This window comes from Acartia tonsa, chromosome 7 (assembly GCF_053477335.1).
Source record: "Acartia tonsa isolate MP-2025a chromosome 7, ASM5347733v1, whole genome shotgun sequence".
NCBI classification, from domain to species: Eukaryota; Metazoa; Arthropoda; class Copepoda; order Calanoida; family Acartiidae; genus Acartia; species Acartia tonsa.
In genome coordinates this window covers 6,923,813-6,949,571 of record NC_137266.1, presented here as the reverse complement: position 1 = coordinate 6,949,571, position 25,759 = coordinate 6,923,813, and the positions used below count along the sequence as shown (strand labels likewise).

At 31.7% G+C, this 25,759-nt stretch overlaps 2 protein-coding genes across 2 annotated transcripts in view; both read left to right on the top strand.

Moving 5' to 3' along the window:
* The window catches only part of LOC145324125 (uncharacterized), a 36,453-nt gene extending 17,472 nt beyond the window's left edge, over positions 1-18,981 (top strand). The window contains exons 4-19 of the mRNA XM_080166750.1: positions 1,419-1,458; positions 4,379-4,438; positions 7,364-7,431; positions 8,804-8,854; positions 9,543-9,634; positions 9,871-9,931; positions 11,236-11,327; positions 12,753-12,831; positions 14,491-14,590; positions 15,202-15,275; positions 15,676-15,730; positions 16,080-16,136; positions 16,496-16,537; positions 17,286-17,371; positions 18,164-18,252; positions 18,842-18,981. Of these exons, the coding sequence (XP_080022876.1) occupies positions 1,419-1,458; positions 4,379-4,438; positions 7,364-7,431; positions 8,804-8,854; positions 9,543-9,634; positions 9,871-9,931; positions 11,236-11,327; positions 12,753-12,831; positions 14,491-14,590; positions 15,202-15,275; positions 15,676-15,730; positions 16,080-16,136; positions 16,496-16,537; positions 17,286-17,371; positions 18,164-18,252; positions 18,842-18,981 (1,186 nt within the window). The remainder of the gene's footprint in view (positions 1-1,418; positions 1,459-4,378; positions 4,439-7,363; positions 7,432-8,803; positions 8,855-9,542; positions 9,635-9,870; positions 9,932-11,235; positions 11,328-12,752; positions 12,832-14,490; positions 14,591-15,201; positions 15,276-15,675; positions 15,731-16,079; positions 16,137-16,495; positions 16,538-17,285; positions 17,372-18,163; positions 18,253-18,841) is intronic.
* A 259-nt stretch (positions 18,982-19,240) lies between these two features.
* On the top strand, positions 19,241-25,292 carry LOC145324753 (uncharacterized). Its single transcript, XM_080167362.1, has 6 exons — positions 19,241-19,273; positions 19,886-19,934; positions 21,794-21,851; positions 22,442-22,505; positions 22,921-23,033; positions 25,095-25,292. Exons 2-6 carry the CDS (start codon positions 19,926-19,928, stop codon positions 25,193-25,195), a joined length of 345 nt encoding a protein of 114 aa, XP_080023488.1. The 5' UTR covers positions 19,241-19,273; positions 19,886-19,925; the 3' UTR covers positions 25,196-25,292.
* Positions 25,293-25,759: the final 467 nt, after the last annotated feature.

Below are 25,759 nucleotides of genomic sequence, written 5' to 3'. Positions count from 1 at the left end.
AAATCATAAGGAGCAAAACTACTCTGAAATATGATGTTTAGTAAACTTATCGTTTTTAAAAACAACTTTTTGAAATACTATATTGCTGAGGTAAGTTCGTAAGTCTGTGCGCCGTTTTGTCGCTAAATAGCTGTTTCACTGTATTTTCTTTAATTTCTTGCAATTAGATTCATTGAAAGTACAAAAACTTTAAATGAGTGAGGTTAAATCTAAATGGAACTAAAAAGTTCAGTGATTTATTGAAAATACCTGCCGAATATATGTAATATTGCATATTTTCAATAAAAAAAGGCTAAATATCTTTTATATACTATTGCTACCTTACTTTTGGACATAATCATCTCAAAAAAAAAAAAATTAAGTCAAAGATTATTATTCAATTGAAAAGTTGAACAGATTATGCTTAATAATGACTTTTATAAATTTATTGCAGATAAGCATTTAAATTAGGTTTTTAAAAATTGATTGTTTTATCAAATGCATTCTAAAGTCTAAGTGATGGTAAAAAAAGTTTTTAATTCGACCATTTGACCAGGGGCGTCCAAGCTTTTTATTTTGGGGGGGGGGGTAAAATTTTTTTAAGGGGGGGGTAATTCGGTTTTGGGGGGGGGTAAAATGGCGCGCGAAGCGCGCCGCAAATTTTTTTTACCCCCCCCAAAATTTTTACCCCGGGGGTAAAATTTGCTTGGGGGGGGTAATTACCCCCCCTGAAATCTGTTGGCAGGGGTAAAATTTGTTTACCCCCCCAAAAAAATACCCCCGGGGTAAAATTTTTGGGGGGGTAATTTAAATTTTATCAAAAATTTAGTATTAAAATTGCGCGCGAAGCGCACAAAAATTTTTTTTGTTAGAGATTTTCTATTTTGGGGGGGGGTATTTACCCTCCCAAAATTGTTTGGGGGGGGGTAAATACCCCCTCCTAAATGGTTGGGGGTGCCTACGGCACCCCCAAGGTAGGGATAAATTTTAAATGGGGGGGGGTAAAATGAAAATTCGTTTGGGGGGGGGGGGTAATCGCCCAATTACCCCCCACCCCTTGGACGCCTATGCATTTGACCAACACAGGGAGGATGGTGGCATTGTCTAATTCGTTGGCTCAATTCTTGATTCGTGTGTACAATAAGAAGTGTCCAAACTTTTCAACCATTAATTGTAATCTACAGAAAAAGTCTTAGAATGTGAATTCTGTAAAACTGAAATTGTCACAAAGCACATCCTTTTATTCTTCTTTACAATGAAGCTTCTCGTAGGTCCAGAAAAGGTTTATTACTATTTTTGGATGGAGTCAAATTAAAAGTGGGGGGTTCCTACAACCCCTCCTTCCTGATTTACCATTAGAGACCTCTATGGGCATAGCAGCTAGTAACGAATAAAAATGTTATGACATTATTCTTGATTTAATACATGTTATTTTTCAGACCACATAATTCTTCATGTGTGCTTGGACAGCTTAATAAGGTTAGTCTATTTTGGGCCAAATTAACTTCAATTTGTAGATGATTACATGGAGAGGGTGGGGGTACCACCCTCGTTTTTTTATTGCTGGCAACATCCCAAAAATAACTTCCCCCCCCCCCCTCCACAAAAAAAGACTGCAAGGTGCAGCTCTAAAAATAAGTCACTTGTTTTGAATGACGAACCCCAATCTGTCCTACTTTGAGAAAGATGATTCCAGTGACCTCATATACGTTTAGGGAAGGGGGGAAGAAAATCTCTTCCCTTTTCTCCAATCTCTCCCCCCTTCCCTTTTTCTTTCCCGAAACGAATGTGACGTCACTAGAATCGTCTTTCTCAAAGTAGGACAGATTGTGGTTCGTCGTTTTGAATATATCCATATTTTTTATCCTGCAATTTCTCTATCCAAACTATACTTAATTCAGTAAATTAATTAATCAATATTTAGATACAATAAAATCTACTAGACAAATATCTATCTATCCTTCCTATCTAACTGCTATCTGATAGATAGTATCTATACTTAGGAAATTATTTGATTTCTTTAAATCTTACAAAACAAAAGTGCATTTATATAACCATCTATCTATCCAAACTAGCTATTACAGCTATCATTCTATCTATCTATCTATATTCAGGATCATGTTACAAAATTTTATAAAAAAACAGTGTATATATATTACTATTGAACTTTATATCTATCTATCTAAAATAGCTATCATTCTATCTATAGCCTTTATAAATCACTATCTATCTTTCTATCTATATAACTAAACTAGCTATCCTTCTATCTATCTACCTATGTATATTCAGGAAATTATTTGATATTTTGTGACACTGAATTTTTGTAGACAACCTTCGATACACAAAACTAAACATTACTATCATATTATTTATGGCGGGGATACAAAATAGCAACAAGCAAAAAAACTGTTTAACCTAATTAAAAGTTTGTTGTTTATGAGGTTTAGTAGGCCTCTAGCTGCAATATTTATGAAATTCCTTTCAAGGAGCGATTTCTTTTTCGAGGGTACTCTTAAAAAATAGTTATAAACCTTCGCAGGACTTACGAGAAGCTATATTTTAAAGGAGAACCATATCAGTTAGTAATATCCTACACAGATCCTATTACTCTCATACAAGGTTCAAGACATATAAGATAACTAACAATAATTTTTTTTCTTCAAAAATGATAACGATTATTCTTGACACAAAGATTAGTTTGAGACAATATAATTTATGGTTTTAATGTTATTGTATCACCATTTTGAAAGTATACAATTTAAACTTGACTTTTGTGAAGGGGGAAACTAAGTATAACACAAACATAAAGTCTTTAGTATTATCAATTTAAACCATTTTCTTGCTGTCAGTAATTTGCAATATAATCTTTGAAAATTGGCGTGACTATTTGATTATTTCTCTCTCTTGATACAAAGCTAGTTTGACCGATTCTCCTCATTTGTTTTGTTTGGTTTTGATTTTTTTATGATATATTTTAACAATTTGACTACTTTTGTATTATTCTTAATGCTTGTTTTTTTATTTATTTATGTTGTTTTCTATTACAGATGCGAATTTTAAATGTTATGGTTGAGATTTATAACTGTTAAAAGTGCTAAAAAAATGGAAACTTGTCTAACAATAACTATACATATGCAAGTAAAAAACAAATAAATAAAATTAGTTAATTGTTTTTCTTCAACTGAATGTACACTAATATATATTAAACTGTTTACCATTTCATCTATAGAGAAAATTTTATACATAATGGCTTCGAAACCTATTAATATCCGCTAGATTAGAACTGGCATCTTATTACAGACAATTTTCCAGAAATATTAAAATAAAAATCACAAAACTGGTTTTAATCATATTATTTTTCATTTTAATATCCGCGGACAGCTGTCTATAATACGATGCGAAAAATAAGTATTAATGAAAAGTAATAAAAAAGTTATTCTTCTGATAAATCCCCACCAAAAGTTGGATTTAAAAAATTTCAAATTCTAAAATAGCAATGCTTTGAAAAAAAAAGTATTATCCCTAATTTGTAAATTGGTTGTGAGTCAGTTTCTTAGAAAAGTGTAAAACTTCATGTTTTTTATTGATTAAATAAAGTTACACAAAATTGTATTACAAGGCCTTAGAAATATATACTTATTTTTCTTTCTCTGAAATACAAACCCTCGAGCACAATTTGAGCCTGGAGGGGGTTATTCTATCTCAACATCTAATAGAGTTAAATGTCTTTAAAATGGTGCGTGGTTACTTTCCATTAAATGAAGTGATAAGGTTTTTTTTTGTCTGAAGCTTAAGATCTTAATAACTACTGAATCAACTGGGTTTTCCGTTTCAGGATATCTTAAAGTAGGAAGCCTGCTGGTTTCCTTAAGCTTGATGTAGCTTTTAAGCACTTCAAATTGTAGCCTTGTAAATTTAAACTGGTCAACTGTAAGACTCCACTGATTTAATAAATCATAGGAAGAAATTGTACCAGGTCTATTTAAAATACAAATTATGTAAATTATAAATTTATAAAAAATTGTATTCTTGTTTAAATGTAGATTCAAAATACATATTCATTCATTTATTCATAATTTGAAATGTCTGTCAGTCTATCTGCCAGCTACGTTAAGGGGGAAATATGATTTCTTGGCTGCTATTCAACAAAGACTGCCTAAGATTCTATATATCAATGAGCATTTTATAATTTACTTGGTGCGTCTGAAATTCTTTTGCTGCAAAAGTTTGATTTACTCAGCTAATAATATTATATATGGATGGCTGATTCATTTTGCGAAGCTTTTCCTGATAATAATTTTCTTTGACTAACTTGGTCTGACATTACGTTTGAGAGGTTTGCTACTTATAGATGTTGTCATCCTTGTTTTGAAATTCAAATTGATTTATATATTTTTAGACCTTTGGTGATACTTTACTACTTTGTGGCAATATTGAACAGAATGCAGAATTAATAAAGGTAAACAACAATTTTCATAAAACGTTGGGTACCAGTATAATTTTCGGATCTACTGCAGTTCACGGTAAAATATTGCTGGTAAGCAATATTTCCAAAAATCTATGAAATTTAAAGGCTGCTAGCTGCAAAACGGCTGATCGTACAGATCATACCCGAACACCATTTTAAGCGGCATAAGAAGGCCTACAAATAATCTGGAATAGTCAAGATCCAATTATGCACAGGGAAAGCTTCACTGAAGAAAAAACGCGTAAAATAGGTATTTTTCGCGCATTTCTGTGCACTGCGAGATAATTATGCATTATTGATTTATGGCTATTCCAGATTATTTGTAGGCCTTCTTATGCCGCTTAAAACAGTGTGCGGGCATGATCTGTACTTTCAGCCGTTTGGCAGCTAGCAGCCTTTAAAATTCATAGTTTTTTGGAAATATTGCTTACCAGCAATATTCTACCGTGAACTGCAGTAGATCCTAATTTTCTGTCCATTGTATCCTTCCTCCTTGGTTAAAGCCCTACCAATTAATCTAATTCACCCAGAAATTTATTTGAAATCTAAATTTATATTAGGGCAAAGTAAAAGGCCAATAATTGAATTTAGTGACCTAAAGTTGTATAAGGGCCCAGTTTGACCGGTTTTGGTACTTAAAACAGTTAACTGTTAAGAAGAATTACCATGTTAGTAATAGTTACCTATAGATTTCTGGCTTATTTTTAAAATTGAAAAGCGTAAAGTTACCACCTAGCCCTGACTTGTATTATTCATTGTTACTTTGGGGACTTTGATTTGAGTCTTTCAATATCAGCCAATAGAGTCTGAAATATTAACATAGCCAAGTCTCTACAACACAGAAAACATTGCTAGCAGACAAAAAAAAGGTTCCCACCTCTTGGGCCAGGTAGTTGTTTTGATTATACATTTATTACTTGAATATATTCATAAGAATGATTTGAATAAAAGACATCTAGCAAAAAGTATGTCAAATGAAAATATAAAATAATAGAATTGTGCAAAAATATTTCCGATGATGAGTTGAACATTTTTGCATATTTTGTCGGTATGCAATCACTTTTGCATGATTTCATGTGAGCAAATTGATATTACTATGAAAATCCTAAATGAATTGTAAAATTAAGGTTTTTGAAAACAGGGAAGGAGGAGACATCATTACACTTCTCCCCAAAGTTTTATAATAACGTTTTCTTATTCTTTGGTTCAACAACTTTGGGGACTGTTATTGAATTGTTTTATTAAGTTGAGTGTCCTAACGTTTCAACCGCCAATTGAAATCTGCAGAAGGGGTAATTTTGGGAAATATGATTTGGATGTACATAAATTTATTGGCCATAGTCTTATCCCTTTAGATCCCTTAGTTGAAAATGCAATCGTATTCGGCGGTTTTAATAATCTGAGACATTTTTTTGGCTATTCTTATTTTGTTGTTCTGCTAATCTAAATGTTTTGTGCAAATAATTGCACACCCATTTTCTCGCACAAAAATTTGCAATGCAACAATTGAAAATCTATATCAAGGTAATATTCCTTCATAATTTCCAAGTCACATTCCACTGGACCTAATTTAGAAGTAATGCTCCTATAAATAATGATGTAATTAGTAATTACATAAAAGTTTAAATGGTCGTAAATTATAAAATGTATAGGGATAAAAAAGTTTATTAGTCTCAAATTGCAAAAAAAATTATTTTTATGTTCCAGGTATGAAATAAATTGATATTGATAATGAAAATCTTTTACCAAAGCTAAATTTCATTGTTATAGATTGTTTATAGAACTCTTTATATACGATGTTAAATTTTAAAGTGGGGGGGGGGGGGGGGGGGCAAAGCAATATCAAATTCTGAAGGGAAATGTCTCAAATTGCATCAATTTATTTAGAAAGGTTGCCAATCATTAAAGAATTGACTTTTTTCTCAGGGAGGGAGAGGACATTGGGCTGATTATTGCACTGGTCCCCAAAGTTTCATAATAACGTATTTGGGGACTTTTATATATATAGTTTGATTGATTGGTTTATTAATTTGAGTGTCCAAACGTTTCAACTAGTTGTAATCTACAGACGGGGTAATTTTGTGTATCATCATTGGAGATGTACATTAATTTATCGACCAATGTCTTATCCCTTTAGATTCCTGACTTTTTGTACTTGCATTGCTTTTACTTTTTGTTTTGAAATGCAAACTTTAGTTTTGAATCTATTAAATTTAAATTGACATTTATAATTACAGTAAATTAAATGATATCATATAAAAATAGTTTAAATCATCCTAAGAAATAATATTAAAATAAAATAGCTTAAAACTGAAGCTGACCTACAATAGAGAACCTAATCGGTTTAGTAGTTATTGATATCTTAAGCTTCAGATAAAAACCCCTACTACAATATGTAAAAGGAATAGCGGCTGCATCCCTAGCATCTAGGGGCTCTATATTTGAAGGGATATTGAAGGGCAGAAAAATAGCCTAAAACCATACAAACACTAATCCATAAAATAGAATAGCTGAAAACCAGCCAAGAACCTATCAGGAACTTTGCTGTATAGGAAAACCATATCGTTCCAGCGGTTAGCGAGATCATTCGGTACAGACAAAGAAAGCTTAATCATAGACGTCCAAGGGCGGGGGGTAAAGGGGTGATTACCCCCCCCCCCCCAAATGAATTTGGATTTACAATTTTTACCCCATCCCCCCCAAATAAAAGAAATGGCTCTGTGAAAAAAAATTTACCCCTCCCCCAAAATCTTTAATTTCAAAATCCCCCCCCCCCCCAAATAAAAAAACTTGGACGCCCCTGAGCTTAATAATATATTTTAGACTATTATAACAATTTGCAAGCTGATTTAATTGTGGTTATTATACATTTGCTTATCCTTTAAGATCCCAGATGTTAACCTTCTTTTTTTGTAGGGTCGGTTAAGAACGCCAGCAACCCCGAACAATACATCAGATATGAATGGTTCGAATCCAGATATGAGGTAGGAATTCATTTTTTTATCACTTCAGTTTTGCATGTTTACATTTCATTAAAGGTTTTTTTTTATATTTGCAAAAAAACACTAGTGTGTGCTATACTTAGAGTAAGTTAGGAGAAGAATTGGGGGAATGCCTTAGCCTTTAACAGGTACAACTAAAAAAGTTGGTTGTCTGCAGTAATTAGTATGTTTGTACCTTAGGACCAACTTTAAAGGTTCTATTTTGTCATCAAATATCCCCATTAAATGTATTAATCAGAGAATAGATATAGAATATTTGGATAATGTAAGAGATTTTCGCATAACCTGATAAAATTATTCTCCCATCTGGCTGATATAACGATACCGCCCATACACTCACTCTCCTATTTATGACATCAATCGAACTCCTGCCCTGACCATGTTGGAATAAATTGACCAATATCTGAGGACTATATTAGCAACCTAAATTAACGACAAAACTGCTACAATATCCACTTATTCTGTGTATATTTCAAGGGGCCACAAAATTGGAAAAAAAAATCAGAATATTTAGACATTGGGTTTTATTTGAATTTTCAAGTATAGTCAGTTTTTGTGGCAACGCCCCTTAAGGGGCGTTTCTTCATATTCTCACAATAGTTTTTCTCCTATTTCTAGCCCCTGCGGGGCCAATTGCCTAACCCTGCAAAGCAATCACCTAACCCAATATAACCTAACCTAACCTAAGATAACCTATCAAAAGCCATTTTGAAAATACGACGAATCGCCCCTCAAGGGGCGTTGCCAAGAAAGGGACTATAGCCGAATTTTCTAATCCATTAACCCTGGACTATAAGTAGGACAAATGAAAAGGAAATTGTTCTATTTTTTCCAAGAATAAATGTTAAATTTTGACAGCAAATAAATAAATAGGTTAAGTGCAGTAAAAACAAATATAGATTTATTTCCCGTATGGCATCGAAACCGATTTATATCAGTTGGATAAGAACCGGTTCTCAGCCATACTGAACAATCATGTATAGCATCGTATTACAGAAAATTTTCTATGATAATTAAAATAAAAATCATACAGTAATTCCAGTTTTGTTAGGACGTGCCTTTGGCCACTCGGGGCCAACATAATTTGTTTTAATCTTAAAACTGTCTATAATACGTAGAGATAAATAACTAAGTAGGACGAATGGTTACGGACCCAACATGTAAAATCCTTAGATAAAAAAACTCAAAGCATCAGACTTTTAATAAATAACTATCACAAATTTAAATTTTACATATTTTTGAAACATAATATAATAAACATTATTTGTCCTTGATGTACAGGGACTATGACTAATGACACAATTTATAGAAAAGCTTCGATTTTATCTATGTTTTAATGTTGAATTAATTTTAGGGAGCGGATACTGTTAAGTGGGGACATAGAATCAAACCCTGGACCTCGGAGGTATGTCTATCTATCTATCTATCTATCTATCTATCTATCTATCTATCTTTTGTTCATTCTATGTGGACTATATCTATCTATCTATCTATACATATATCTATCTATCTATCTAACTATATATCTATCTATCTATCTATCTATCTATCTATCTATCTATCTATCTATCTATCTATCTATCTATCTATCTATCTATCTATTTATCTATCTATCTATCTATCTATCTATCTATCTATCTATCTATCTATCTATCTATCTATCTATCTATCTATCTATCTATCTATCTATCTATCTATCTATCTATCTATCTATCTATCTATCTATCTATCTATCTATCTATCTATCTATCTATCTATCTATCTATCTATCTATCTATCTATCTATCTATCTATCTATCTATCTATCTATCTATCTTTTGTTCATTCTATGTGGACTATATCTATCTATCTATCTATATATCTATCTATCTATCTATCTATCTATCTATCTATCTATCTATCTATCTATCTATCTATCTATCTATCTAACTATCTATCTATCTATCTATCTATCTATCTATCTATCTATCTATCTATCTAACTATCTATCTATCTATCTATCTATCTATCTATCTATCTATCTATCTATCTATCTATCTATCTAACTATCTATCTATCTATCTATCTATCTATCTATCTATCTATCTATGTAGATCAGTAGCAGAGAAGGGACCATCAACTGAAGAGAAAGTAGCAAGTATTACAGCGACTATGGCCACTTATGAAGCTAAAATGACGGGTTTAGGTGAGATTTCAATTTATAGACAAACTAACACTTCTGTCTATGGGAAGAGTAATTTCTCGGTTGTTATCAGAGATAGATGGCTAAAATCACATCTTTCGTCTTTCTGTCAGTCTCAAATGTGAGTTTCTAAACTGCTTGTAAAGATACCTACTTTTTTTGTGAATATTCCCATGACTAAAAATAAAAAAATAACAATATAAGCTAATACTTGTTTTATTATACTTTTTCTTGTTTAGAAAGTGAAATAGAGAGTCAAAGAGAAACCTTCGAGTCTTCTTTAGGTGAAATTACTCAAAGGTAACATGAATCAAGTAGGACGAATGGTTATGGACCCAACATGTAAAATCCTCAGATCTTAAAAAAACTCAAGGCTAATGACTTAAATTTATTCAACGTTTCGAGTGCAAAACTGCCCTCATCATCAGAATTAAACAAAAAAAAATAGCTATTAAGATTGATCAAAACATGCAGTTTAAGTCAATTATTAATTAATATATGTTTCCAAGGCATGTTTACATATAAAAAAAAAAACTAAATTTCCGTCTTAAAAATTTAAAATCTTTGGAAATGTATATACATTATTGAATAAACCTATGACCACTCTTCTTTTATTCCAAGTCTTATAGATTGAAATTTATTGTGTGACATTTACAAGTTACGCCATTTTTTACAAAAACAAGGATGACAACATCCATAAAATCGAAGCTCTGAAACGGTAGGACAAACGGACATTAACACTTTATAATGTCAGAACTGAATAATCAGAATGCAAGAGTCAAAGCAAAGTAAATTTGTTGAAAAACTGCTTGATACAGGATAATGATTATGGACATACTTACATTTTTAGGACTTGATTATAGAGTTGCTTCGCTTATAATATTGTACTTTGTTGTCCCAGGATTCAGTATACCAAAATTCAGACCAATCGGATAATTAGGTCACATACAAATTTGTTGTTAAAAATGTAAAAGCATCAACATGTTTAAAATGGACGTACGGACATTCTGGTAATGATTATAGAGTTGCTACGATTTCTAACTCGTACCTAACTATTATAGAAATCACCATGCAAAATTTGAAATCGATAGGACAATTCTAACATGCCTAAATTAACGAAAAAAGCTATTTAAAAAAGAAAAAAAAATCAATATGTTTAAAATGGACGTACGGACATTTTTGTAATGATTATAGAGTTGCTACGCTTTCTAAATCGTACCTAACTACTAAGGGAATCACCATGCAAAATTTGAAATCGATAGGACAATTCTAACACGTCTAAATTAACGAAAAAAGCTATCCGTTATGGACGGACGGACGTACGGACGGACCGACCCTAATTATAGAAAAGCTTCGCTTTTAAAAATAGGTAAAAAAAACATCCAAAAATCTGAAAATTTTTGGGGGTGGCCAATTTACATAACCATGAAGATTCTTTAACAAGATGAAATTTATATTTTGTAGGTTAACTGTATTATAATCAAAGATGGATGAACTATCTATCTGTATATCTATCCATCTATCTAAATATCTATCTATCAATCTATCTATCTATCTATCTTTCTATCTATATATCTTTATATCTATCTATCTATCTATTGCAGGTTAACTGTATTAGAATCCAAGATAGACGAGCTGGGCAAGGGTGCTAAGGAGAAGGAGGAAGAACAAGCCCAGTCATTCACAGATAACTTAGGTATGCCATTTTAGCAGACGAATATAACATTTATGGTTATAAAGCAAAAATAGTTTTAAAAAGTTAATTTTTAACAATATTTTTACATGTTTCAAAATATAAAATAAAAAGCTTTATGAGATTAAAACAAAATTACGTACAATTGAAGCTAACTTTTGATAGATTTTTTCAACCCAAACACAAATAAACTTTCATAATAATCTTTTGACCCAAGAAAGGCATTTGACAGGCATACAATGTGCCAGAAGAAACTTATAGGTCTCTAGCTGTAATAGAAGCCACGATATTCATGATATATGTCTGTCGGCCATAAAGTCGGTCAGGGAGCGGTCAAACGGTCATAACACCACTTTTCTCAGAAGGTCATTGATATCTAAGTATTCACCAAAAAATTTTAGGTTTCTACCTTATACACAAAAGTCATAATGTAGAATTTAAGATTTATTTAGAATTTTTTCTAATTTTGGTGCTACCCAACCGACTTTGACCGGACACCACGACCGACACAGACCAGATATCCTAATAAAATCAACTCTTGCCGACGTATAATTACTAAACTTAAAAAGTCATAAAGTCACAGCTCTCCATCTTACCTACAAAAAAATGAGATTGAAAAAACTAGAGGGGGGGCTCTTGGAGCCCCCCCCCCCCCCCCGATCTGTAAGGGTTAAAGTATCCAAAGTTATTAAGCCAACGAATAAGAAAACGTTATTTAAAACTTTGAGGACTTATGTTATAACCAATGTCTCCTCCCTCTAATGTCTTTTTATACAGTGTGTTTTTTTATGAGAACTTTTTTAAAAGTAATTTTACCCCACTTAAAGTTATCAGAATTTAATGATTAATGGCTCATTTTCTTCGCATATTAATGCAATTAATAGAACACAAAAAAAATATTTCAGTTTTCATTTAAAAAGTACAGTAAAATCTAAAATTCAAAATCTAGGTGTCAACATCTAAAAGTGGTTTTAGCGCATTTTTCGTATGCTCAAATATTCTACCTTTTGCAAGAATGGCTGCTAAACGCAAAGTTGATATATAGAGCTAAAAATGTATACAAATACTATTGGGGACATGTACTAGAACATATCAAAGTTTGAAGGTCATATCTCAAACAGGGAGGGAGTACTGGCCCCTCAAAGTCGACTACAGAAAACCCATTTTTTTTGTTGCAAAGGTTAGAAGATTTAGGTATAAGAAAAATGCGCTAAAACCATTTTTAGATGTTGACACCTAAGTTTTTAATTTTAGATTTTACTGTACTTTTTAAATGAAAACTGAAATATTTTTTTGGTGTTCTATTAATTGCATTAAAAAACGAAGAAAATGAGCCATTAATCATTAAATTCTGATAACTATAAGTGGGGTAAAATTGCTTTCAAAAAAGTTCTCATAAAAAAAACACACTGTATTTGTGTATTTTAGAAAAACTACGAGAAGAATCTAAGGAGAAAATCTCAGAAATAACAGATAAAATAGGAAATCTGTCAGAAAAAATGGAAAGGTAACAAAGTTTCCGGTATGGCGTCGAAACCGGATAATATTCATAACATAAGAACCCGTTCTCAGCCATACTAAAAAATCATGTATTGCACTATATATACCATTCGTGAAAATTTCCCCGAATATTAAAATCATAAAAATCATGATCATAAAATAAATACCAGTTTTGTCACCCCAGGCATTCATAACTTTTAATTTCAGTATCCGCGACCAGCAGTCTATAATCCGATGCATTTGTAGTGCTTCTATTTTGTAGACTGTCTGCCTGTCTGTCATGCTCAATATAAATTTTGAAAGGGAATTTATCCTTTGTAAAATCTTATGTAACAGGATGTCAGTCTGTTTGTCTGTGAAGTGAAGGATTTCACTACACTGAAATGAAATGGTTCTCATTTTGAGTAAAGTAGGCCCAAGGAAGGTTTTTGACTATTTTCATTGAGGGTATTCATCCATGAAATTCATCACAAGGTAAAATAGTCTTTTTCTTTTTCAAATCAAAACTTAAAGTACCCCAGAAGCCTACAACGACGTAGCTACTAGCATTGAATGTTGTATATAGCTTCTTAAATGATGTTTGATAATTCTATTTTTGATAACAATAACTTAACAGTATGCTAAAAAGTTTAGCAAAATAATGAAATATTTTCAAGAACTTTTTTTAATTGTATAAAAGTAAGGGGGATAATTTCCTGCCACTATGATGACACATTTTAAGCTTTTTTTTGCATTTATTACATTAACTCTACTAAGACTCAGTTTGCATTAAAAATTGCATTATCAAATTATAAGGGTAAAAAGGATAACAACACCCATAAAAGCGAAGCTCCTCTGAAACGGTAGGACAAACAAACATTAACATCTATAGAGTGTCAGATCTTAATTAGCACAACATTAATTTGTAAGTCTAAACAAAATTGCGTAAACACAGGATACAGTACTAATGGTATAATTATATCTTACAAAATTGTGTTGTCAAAATTCAGCATGTTTTAAATGGACGTAACGATCAAAGAGTTGCAAACTTCCCAAATTGTATATATTTGTCATAGGAATAATCATGCACAGTTTTAAATAGATGAAATAATTCAAGCATGCTTAAATTAACGAAAAGAGCTAACCGTTACGGACGAATGGACGGACTTTAATTATAGAAATGCTTCACTTTTAAACAGAAAAACAACCTAGACAATATACAAAAATAGAATTCTTACAAAAAAAATTGCACCAAAGTGGTTTCTTATACTTGTAAATAATGCAATTACTGTACAGTTTATCAGGGAGGGAGTTGACAATGGACATTGAGCTAAAAGTTACCAAAGTTACCCAAAGTTTTATAAAAAAACTTTCTCTAAATTTGTTTGGTTGAAAATGTTAATCTAAAAAAGGAGTAATTTTATTTGTCATCATTGGAGATTTTTATAAATTAAAATTTTCATAAATTAAAACCCTTTCAAGACTTGAATCTAAAATTCAAATAGCCTGAAACTTTCACAGGTTCAAACTTACTTCAAATCAATTCAGTGGTTAAAAAACCGTTTCACTTTATATAATCTTAAGAAATCAGTATGTAAAAATCATAAGGATTATTATAGTTTAAATATTATCTCAATTATGCTACATATGGACACATAATTTCTTGTTTAAAAAGATTTTTATTTAGTGATATTGAGAACCAGTATGATAAGTTTAAGAAGGTTGAGGATAACTTCAATGCTCTACAATCTGCCCTCAAAGAGATTCAAAGTGATAACCACGAAAAGGTAATTCATACCTCTCTAGTTTTAGTAGCAAAGCTGCTCTAAAGTTCGAAATGTTCGTCTGTTTGACTGAAACTTTTGTGGTGAAACGTGAGTATCTCGGCTACTATTTTAGATATTTGTATTTATTCCATAAAATTAAAATTTTAAACAAATAAAAATCTATAATTTACTTGATCCGTTGGTCTGAACATTGGTAAATAGATATACATATCTCATATCTGCTCTATAACTCACTTTGTCCGTTTACCGAGTCATGATTTTTTCTTTGTTACTTGTATATGTTGTTTTACCTATTTCGATGCCAATTTTCTTGAATATTTAATGAGATTAAACTTTAACTTTAACTTTTAAAAATTTAATTTTTAGACAAATGTTAGTCTTTTAGTAATGTAATTTATTGATTATATCTGTCAAATTTATTTAATATACATTTCTTGCTTTGGTATTTTGCGATATTCACCCCCAAAATAGCTATAAACCTTCCCAGAACTTACGAGAATATACACTGTAAATGAGAACCATATCGGTTGAGCAGTTAGCGATATTCTTCAGTACATACAGACAGACAGTTATCCTATTATTTTTATAAAAGGATGATATGCTTTGTTTAGTTGGATAGAATTGTGGATGAGACAAGAAAAGGAAAAGAAATTATGAATTGGCTCGAGGGCAAAGTTAAAGACAGGTACAATTAAAAAAGATGTTTTACCTACAACCAAAGCTATATTTGAAGCGAAAAATTAAATAACTATTAATTACGTTAATGGCCGTTTAAATTCATTTTTATAAGATGGCTTGCATATGTATTACCCCTAACCCATTTGGCAATTTTTTGGTAATATAATAACAAAGAAGAAAAAATAACCTATCTCCCCATTTTTAAAAACAACATACTTATTTTTTAACAAGGATGACAACATCCATAAAAGCGAAGCACTGAAACGGTAGGACAAACAGACATTAACATTTGTATAGTGTCAGAACTGAATTATTAACTTTATTATAGAGTTGCTTCGCTTATAACATAATACTTTGTTGTTTCAGGAATTAATATACCAAAATTCAGATCAATTTGTATAATTTAGTAAAGTTGAGTATACTGGAAAGATCCATGAAATTGCCCATGTAGCCAGGGAACAGGTACAAAACACTTTCAATGGAATTTCCCTCAAAGTGCCTAGCATACTCGGAATCCTAAACCCCCTTCAGTTTTAAAATAAATTACAAAGGTGGAGGGGGTAAAGTTTTTTCTTCTTTATGCTTAACTTATCGGATGGCCCTTTACCTAATGTAACCGAACCTAACATCACCTAAAGTAAAAACAGAAAAACTATACTTCCCTTTATTTTATAATTAGAATTATTTTTTTTCTGCTTGAATAGGTATATTGAGGGAAACCTCCCTATAATTACAAAAAGTTTTATGGTAGATGTTTTCTTTACTGCTGTGACGAAACAAAACTCCTATGTAGCATTTTCTTTCTTTTAAGAGACGCGAGTACAAGTCCAAGTTTTTGGATGTTGATACAGAATATACAAGATTAAGGGTAAGTATTTTTCAAACAGTTCAGCTAATCTTTTTTTTCCTTTTCTTAAAACATCTTATTTATAATTATATTGAGTATTCTGCATATCAAATAAGGGAGAAAAAATAAAAATACAACAAGAAACTTCATAAACTTATATGTTTAATAAAAAAGCTTTATATGGAAAATTATAATAATAGCTATGTCAATTAGTAAAAATGAAATAAACTTAAATTATGCCTTCATATAGTTCTTTTTAAAAAAATGTATGATTAACTTTTCATCATTATTATTCTTGCCTTTTATTTAAATAAATTCACTTTCCTGAATCGCGCTATGGCCTCCCCTACCCAATGCATTAATCTTTATTTCCTATTTAGGAGAGGATGGAGGCTATGAATCATATGCTGGATGATGTACAGGTTGAAACACAACATTATAACATTTTATAGGAATTTCTGGTCAAAGAATATACCTTTGACATAATTTGTATTGGAACTTAAAACTGTACATAAATTTATTACATTTTATTAGCCTAAATATAAAAAAAGAAAGATTTGTTTCAAAACTAAATTGTAGTGTTATAAAATTAAACTAGCGGCTTCGCCAGTAGCCTCTAGGGGCTTTTCCCCAAGAGGTAATTAAAGAAAGAAAATAATTACCTCTGAATATGCCCCCACAAATTCTAAATAATTTAAAAAAAAAATTAAGTACCTGATGAAAAGCCACAACACTATTTTTAAATAATTAAAAAAAAATTGAGAGGGGGATTTTTTTAATTTTTGGGGGAGTTGGGGGTGTCCCACCCCCCAAGAAAATAGCCTAAAACCACCACAGGACCAGTAGGTATATTCCCTGAAGAGTAGAATCCGATCTTAAGGGACGGCCAGACAGACGGACAGACAGACATCATTCAACTTTGTATTATGGATAAAAACACAGGCCACTATATAACATGCCTCTTTGTTAGCAGAACCTATTCCAAGCTGAAATTGTCTAGATTGTATTTTTGTCATTTTTATTCAATGAATTAATCAGTGTTTGATTGAAATTTTGGGGGAAAAATACTTTTTAGATAACTAATTTTAAACTAAGAGTATTTGTAAATAATTAGAAATAGGTTCAAAATCTGTTTTAAAAAAGAAAATCTATTGATACTTCTTTCTCCAGGAAAAACTGTATGAATTTGAACAAAATAAGAAGAATAATTTGATCTTCCATGGTGTTGTTCCAGAACACCCTGAGACTGCTGACAGGTGACAGTTACTTTATTTCCAGAACTTCAGCTGCATTCTATTTCACTCCATTTGTTCACTTATAAGTATGATTGTTGGGAAAAATTTTCAATACAAATGATTGATTTGTCAAAACAAGATCGTTTTGGTAACTATAATAATATCACAATTAGGGTTGGGCCGGATACCGGATATCCAGCTGATTTATGATGCCGGATATCTGTTTGACGTTCGTTATCTGGAAAATTATCGGATATCCGGCTTTATAAATCAGCCAGATATCCTTTAACCGGATATATTGGCCGGATATCTGGCCCAGCCCTACTCACAATAGCTATCAATATCTTTTTACAGAGATGTTAGGTTTATAAGTAACACATTAATAATAAAGTAGCAACATTTTTATAAAAAAAAACACATTTGTAGGCAAAATGCAAAATTAAAATAGTGTTTCAACAAAATAAAGTTATTTTTTCTTTGGTATAAGTATAAAATATTCATTATGGTAAAATTAGTAAAGAATAGTTATTTATCCCATCGTATTATAGAAAGCATTCCGTGGGGCTAACACAACTGGTAACAATCTTTGATTTTTATTTTACCATTCTATACTATGCTACACATGATTTTTTAGTATGGCTGATGACCAGTTTTAATCCAGAATATATTAATCGCTTTCAAAGCCATACTGGAAAATAACTTATTTCATGCAAATATTTATAAGTTAAGTTGCATAATGAACAAATCATTGTTTTAAGTCAACAGGGATATTCAAATAATTGAGAATATGAAAATAATTTTATTCTGTTTCAGTCTCACCAACCGCATAACCTCAATTTTGAAGACAAATATTAGTATCAAAAGAGATCTTCCTATAGCCAAAGCCAGTAGAATTTATACAGGTATGTAATCCTATTATATAAAGTAGTAAGGTTTTTTGTTTGTTTGTGGCTAAAGATTTTGAAATCTAATGAACCGATTAAGTTCTCCTTTTTATGAAAGCTTCACATATTGTCCATGATTGGTTTTAGGTTAGTCAATTTTTAGATTTAAGTCTTCTGATGTCTTTTTGCTATTTTTCTGCATTTACAACTGGAGCATAGTATACTTTTTCTGACCGTGAAGACCTTTCTTTATCTCAAACTTAATTTTACATAATAATGGAGGTTTTGCCAAACTAAACAATTATCATAAATGACAACACTATTATAAATATCAACATTGCAACATTTTTATGAATATCAATACATTAAAATAATATTATCAAGTAGGTAGTATTTACTGAACTGTAAATTTTGCTGGTACCAAAAATTCTAAACATACTTTTGTTTGCTTAAAAACTTTGGGTACTGTTATTAAGAACGAATTGCTTTGTTTTAACTAATAATTTGCTCATAAAGTTGATTATGTTTTTTTTCGTATATTAGAGATGTACCTTGAATTGTCACTTATCTCTTAAGGTCTCTGACAAATATGAAATCCTATTTTCAGGACCTGAGGTGCGAGGTGTGAGGCCTATTCTAGTCACTTTTGAGAACTTTAAAGACAGGGATGAAGTTCTCAGAAAAGCTAGAATGCTCAAGGAAAGTTCATTCATAAAATATAATATCTTAAATTTTTGTATTCCTTAGCATGAAAGAATTAATTGAATTTACCATTTGTTATTTCTTATTACTGAACTGATTGATTTCTTCATCATAGAGAAGCTTTAAAAACGCCTCAATATAATATGGGATATGCTATTTCAGAGTCTAGGGATGGTTTTAGGCTATTATATCTTCTCCTTCTACCTTCTATAATAGAACACCTAGATGCAACCGCTATTGTTTTCTACAAATTACTTATTTTTTCATTAATTTTAAATTTCACAATGAACATTTTTACCTAACAGAAAGCTAACATACATGTAGAGGAAGATCTTAGGTAAACTTGATAATAGGGTTGGGCCGGATATCCGGTCTGGCCGGATATCCAGTCTGGCCGGTTATCCGGCCGTATATCTGGTCTGGCCTGTTATCCGGCCGGATACCGGATATTTAAACTGACCGGTTACATGATATCCGGCTGATTTTTGACGCCGGATATCCGGTTATCCGGCCGGATATCCGGTAAGTTGACGGATATCGAACGTTGGCCAGATATCCGGCCGGAACCGGATATCCGGCATTAGAAATCAGCCGGATATTCGGTATCCGGCCAAAAAAGTATCCGGCCCAACCCTACTTGATAATAACGAAGAAGTATTTTTTTTTGTCTGAAGCTTAAGATCTCAATAACTACTTTTATTAAGTTTCCTGTTTTATGCATGCTTGAAATAAGGTCATGTGATGGCTTTAGCTTATTTCATTTCCATATTAAATTTTTTGGATAGTTATATAATTTACTTTTGATTAAGTTTAATTTGACTATTCATAATGACCAAAATGTCAGCGATACATGATTTTATTTAGTGTACATCAAACACCGTTCTAAAGTCTAATTGATACCAATTTAAAAGTAAAATATAGGTGAAATTTTGATTTGATTTAATTTCAGTAAAAGAACTCGTGAGAATAGAGAGCATTTAAGAAAATTTATGAGACAGGTAACTTTATCTGCCAAGACATTCCCCCTACATCATTTACAATTAAACCCGAGGCATCAGCTTAATTGGTAACCTGTCTCTGGGAGGCGTAGGGCTCGAGCCTGGACCACACCGCGCCTTTAAAATGATAACTACTACTGCTATGTCAGGTGCGTGTCATCAATAGTACCAGTAGGGAAAATGCCTTGGCCATAGGCACAACTCATTACCAAAGGTCGTGCAGTCAAAGGGTTGGTTGTCTATCAGTTGAATGGACACTTTAAGCTGCAGTTATGAGAGGCGGAGTATGCTGAAAGGTGCCTGGAGAGTTCTAGAACCCGAAGCGACACCAACCCCCCTAAAATTCATTATTATCTAAAATTTCTAGTAGAACACGAACTCAACTAAACGCTAATCGTCTTTAACAACATATAAAAGAAAGAAAGTACAATCAAATAATATTATTTCTTTAAAACTTATAAAAGAAAGAAGAATAATTTAATTTGGTGACGTACTTTTGTGATTACTGTTTGAATTAGACACTGGAATAGAGGGGGAATGGTCGCTTTATAAATACTGTACAATTGAAAGAAGTTCATAAAAGCAAAATGAAAAGTTATATTGCTTTACATAAACAGCCAAAAAGAAAGAGTATTTAACTTTCCACATAAAGGAAGTTATAGCACTTTTACGTTAAAAGATCTTAAACACAATATAATCTGGGATCTAAAGGGATAAGGCAATGTCCGATTAATTGATGTACATTCCCAATGATTATACACAATTAGTGGTTGAAAATTTTGGACATTTATCTAAATGAACCAACCAATTAAAATTCAATAAAGGTTCCCAAGGTTGTTAAGAACTCTGGGTATTGGTGTTATAAATAGCACTGTACAAAAAAAATGCAAAATAGCAACCATTTCCTTACTACCAACTAAAGATGTTATAATAATGTTTACATTAAAAGTTTCCAGACTCAAATAATGCAATCATTACGATACAATGGTATCAAAAACGACAAAAAATTCCCAAATCTCAAATCAAATGCAACCTAACCTAACATGAAACTTAATCTTAAAGGTAACTAGGTATCAGAGCCATTCTCAAATCTTAGTTTAGGCATTTAATTTCAAATTTATAGAGGTGCTATTTTTTTCTTTTATTTTGTCCACTTCTAAACCAAAGTATAGAACCTGTTAACTATAACAAAGACAAATATTTTCAGGAATAGAAAATTCTAAAGTTAATAAAAACAGATAGACTTTTAAATAATAGAAGCAAAATTCAAAGAAGTGTGATATGCTAATTGTCAAAGAACTAAAATACTAATACTAATAATGTTATAAGATACAACACAATTATCCTAATTATTTCCAATAAAGAATAGTATAGATTTAATCTAAACAGACAGACTGATGGATAGAATAACGGAAAGTAGAGTAGCTATAATACTATTTTTTTATCTCATAAAATTAATACAGCTTTTTAAAATACTAGCGTCTTCGCCCCTAGCCTCTAGGGGCTTTGCCCCAAGAGGTGATCAAAAAAAAGTTAAGGTGAGATTCTTAAAAAAAAATATAAATATAAAGGACCAAGGAAATCTTCTAAAAAAAAGTGGGGGGGATTCTTTGGTTTTTGGGGGGGTTGGGGGTGTCCCACTCCCCAAGAAAATAGCCTAAAACCACCACAGGACCAGTAGGTATATTCCCTAAAGAGTAGAATCCTATCGGTTCAGTGGTTACCGAGATCTTAAGCTTCAGACGGACGGACGGAAAGATATCAAGCTACTTTGTATTATAGATATCTGTAACAGAAATACAGACGTACTAACGGAGTTTAGTAAAGAGACGCTTCTCTACAAAATATTCACTTTATAGGTTCGGAAAGCAAATCCAGAAAAGAATTGTTTCCTTCAGTATGATAAACTTTATATAGGTAATTTATATTTTTATATGGTAAATAGCAGGGCTCGGCAGCCGCGCGTCAGCATCCCTTTTTTCAAAAAAATTAGAAAGCATCAACACGGGTATAAATTTGAGGCTTAATCGCGGCTGGCGCGCGGCTGTCGAGCCTTTGTAAATAGTGAAGCTACAAAATATATATAGTATTTTAAATCCTAAAATCTTAGTCTAGCTTTTTAAGAAAGGGGCTGTTTGGAAAGAAGGTTTCCAACTTTCAATAACCACTACAGGATTTAAATATACACAACAAAATCTTATTGTGACGCACATAGACCAGATCTTGCTTATTGAAGAGATAACCATCACTTTATTTGCATGACTTTTGTCAATTTTTTTGAAATGGGCTTCACTCTGAGTTACCCAAGTTATGGTTTCTTCATCATAAGTATATTATTTATATCTTGAATAGTAGCAGTAGAAACTTTTTAAGGAATATAAAATTGACAATTAAACATAAAAAAAGAAAAAAAGTATATCATCAAAAATCACGAAACCTCACAGGAATAATAATAAAAAAAGACTTTAAAAGTTTATAATGCCTAATGTATTCTTATAACTGCTTAGATAGCAAAGTGTATGTGTACAATGAAGCTTTGGGATCTGTTGTAGAACACACTGAAAGTGTCAGGTTATACAGATAGATAGAGAATAGTTATCTTTCTCATCGTATTATAGACAGATTTCCATGGATATCAAAATTAAAAACTACGTGTAAAGTTGGCCTCTTGTTATACATTTTTTATTCTCATTTTAATATTTATGGAAAATTGTCTCTAATACGATGATATACATGATTTTTCAGTATTGTTGAGAACCGGCTCTAATCCAGTGGATATGTGTTTCGAAGCCATACTGGAAAAAGATTTACATCAATAAAAAAATATAAAAATGATAACACCAAAAAATCTGTACTTTAAAAAAACCCTTTCTGTTAGCTTTCATTTCATTCATGACGTTTATAGATTTGGGACACCTGTCATACTTAAATTCTTCAGTAAGCAATACTTATAAACAGATGGTATACTAAATGTACTTGTTTTAAGATTTGGAGAGATGATGTCGCGACCAGGCTCTTCTATGATGATGGGACCAATGATGGGCATGTACATGAACTCCAGCAGGCCTGGCTCCAGGACAGGATCAAGACCAGCTTCAGGTATAGTTATTTATTGCATCCATAAGGAAAAAGGATAAGAGGATGAATACTCACCCCAATTTCATTGTAAAATATTACTTCCCCCCTAGTAAAATAATTTGTCTGCTATTTATCTAAACCGTCCGCGGCTTTTTGCATCTTAATCATAACCTATTCTATATATGTAAAAAAAAATAAAAAAATTTATCTTATTAATTGTTATTATTTTTCTGTAATTTATTATGTTCTAAAAAAAATTAAATAAAATATTTAAAATACAATTTGATTTAGAATATTAAAAAACAAACAGCCGTGGGCGGTCTTAGTGCAGCAGAAAAGTATGTTTCACCTAGTTTAAAAATAGGAGGGTTCACCTTTTATGATCAAAAATTTATTTTTTTTCAAATTAGCCTAAATGTAATATTTAAATCTAATTAACATGATAAAACTTTAAAATGTTTACTAAGAAAAAATTAATAGTTTAGCTCTCAGCCACCAGGTTCGCTAGTTGTCTACTTCAAAGACATACATTAAAACTAAGGCTAAATATTAAATAAAACATTTCATAACTGAATAATCTAAATAAGTGAATAATCTGTAATGCTATCTATGTTCTTTCTAAGACAATACTCGTTTTTACAATATTTTTAACATTTTCAAGTGATGTTATTTACCCCTCAGGGTTTGGCCCTTTAGTGACAAAAATGCAAAACAAGAAAAATACAGGCAAAATAAAAATTGATGAACGCTTTGATATTCTAGTTCTATATCCAAAGCTAGATGGCACTGAAAAACTGATTATCATAATTTACAATCAAATGTTCATATTCAATTTGTAAAAACGTTTATTTATTAAGAAATAAAAGTTAGATAGACTGCAATATAAATCTTATAAGCTAATAATGAGTGTAATGATTAAAGTCAGTAGCAAAGTCATGAAAAATTAATAATGATAATTTTATATTCTTTCATTAGGTTTCATCAGAATGGATGATAATTCAAAATATTTCTATATCATCCTATAAAAATCAGATGTATGCTTCAAACAGCAACTATAATTGTCTTGAAATTACATTTAATTTTAAGATATTCCCATTTTGAAAAGTGGTGGAATAACATTAAAAATTCAGCGCGGCAATTGCTCAATATAGGCCTCTAGGCCCACTGCCTATTTTAGTCCTTCAAATACCTCGATTCCTCTCTTTTATTATTTTCTCTATGATTGCATCGTATTATAAAAAGCTTTCATTGGATATGAAAATGCACAATAATAAGATTAAAACCCTTTTTGTTTGCACCGAGATGGCGAAGGCACGGACTAACAAAACTGGATTCAATATTATGAATCAATTTTGAATCAGGAATATCATGAATCAGGATATAATACAATATGATACATGATCTTTCAGTGTGGATGAAAACTGGTTCTTATCCACTGGATATTTGTCAGTTTTATTCCATGCAGGATCTAGTACAAAACTGCAAAGTGTCATAGTATGACTATAACACTGCCAAGTATAACTGATTATGATTAATATTTAGGTATCGGAGAAAGAATGGATAATAATAGTAGTATACATAAGCTACCACCCCTGAACAAGGGCCAGAGTATGTCACTACCTAGTATAACTGATTATGATTAATATTTAGGTATTGGAGGAAGGATGGATAATAGTAGTAGTATACCTAAGCTACCACCCCTGAACAAGGGCCAGAGTGTGTCACTACCAAGTATAACTGATTATGATTAATATCTAGGTATCGGAGGAAAGATGGATAATAGTAGTAGTATACCTAAGCTACCACCCCTGAACAAGGGACAGAGTATGTCACTGCCAAGTATAACTGATTATGATTAATATTTAGGTAACGGAGGAAGGGTGGATAATAGTAGTAGTATACCTAAGCTACCACCCCTGAACAAGGGACAGAGTATGTCACTGCCAAGTATAACTGATTATGATTAATATTTAGGTATCGGAGGAAAGATGGATAATAGTAGTAGTATACCTAAGCTACCACCTCTGAACAAGGGACAGAGTATGTCACTACCAAGTATAACTGATTATGATTAATATTTAGGTATCGGAGGAAGGATGGATAATAGTAGTAGTATACCTAAGCTACCACCCCTGAACAAGGGACAGAGTATGTCACTGCCAAGTATAACTGATTATGATTAATATTTAGGTATCGGAGGAAGGATGGATAATAGTAGTAGTATACCTAAGCTACCACCCCTGAACAAGGGACAGAGTATGTCACTGCCAAGTATAACTGATTATGATTAATATTTAGGTATTGGAGGAAGGATGGATAATAGTAGTAGTATACCTAAGCTACCACCCCTGAACAAGGGACAGAGTATGTCACTGCCAAGTATAACTGATTATGATTAATATTTAGGTATCGGAGGAAGGATGGATAATAGTAGTAGTATACCTAAGCTACCACCTCTGAACAAGGGCCAGAGTGTGTCACTACCTAGTATAGCTGATTATGATTAATATCTAGGTATCGGAGGAAGGATGGATAATAGTAGTAGTATACCTAAGCTGCCCCTACTGATCAAGGGGCAGAGTATGTCACTACCTAGTATAGCTGATTATAATTAATATTTAGGTATCGGAGGAAGGATGGATAATAGTAGTAGTATACCTAAGCTACCACCTCTGAACAAGGGGCAGAGTATGTCACTACCTAGTATAACTGATTATGATTAATATTTAGGTATCGGAGGAAGGATG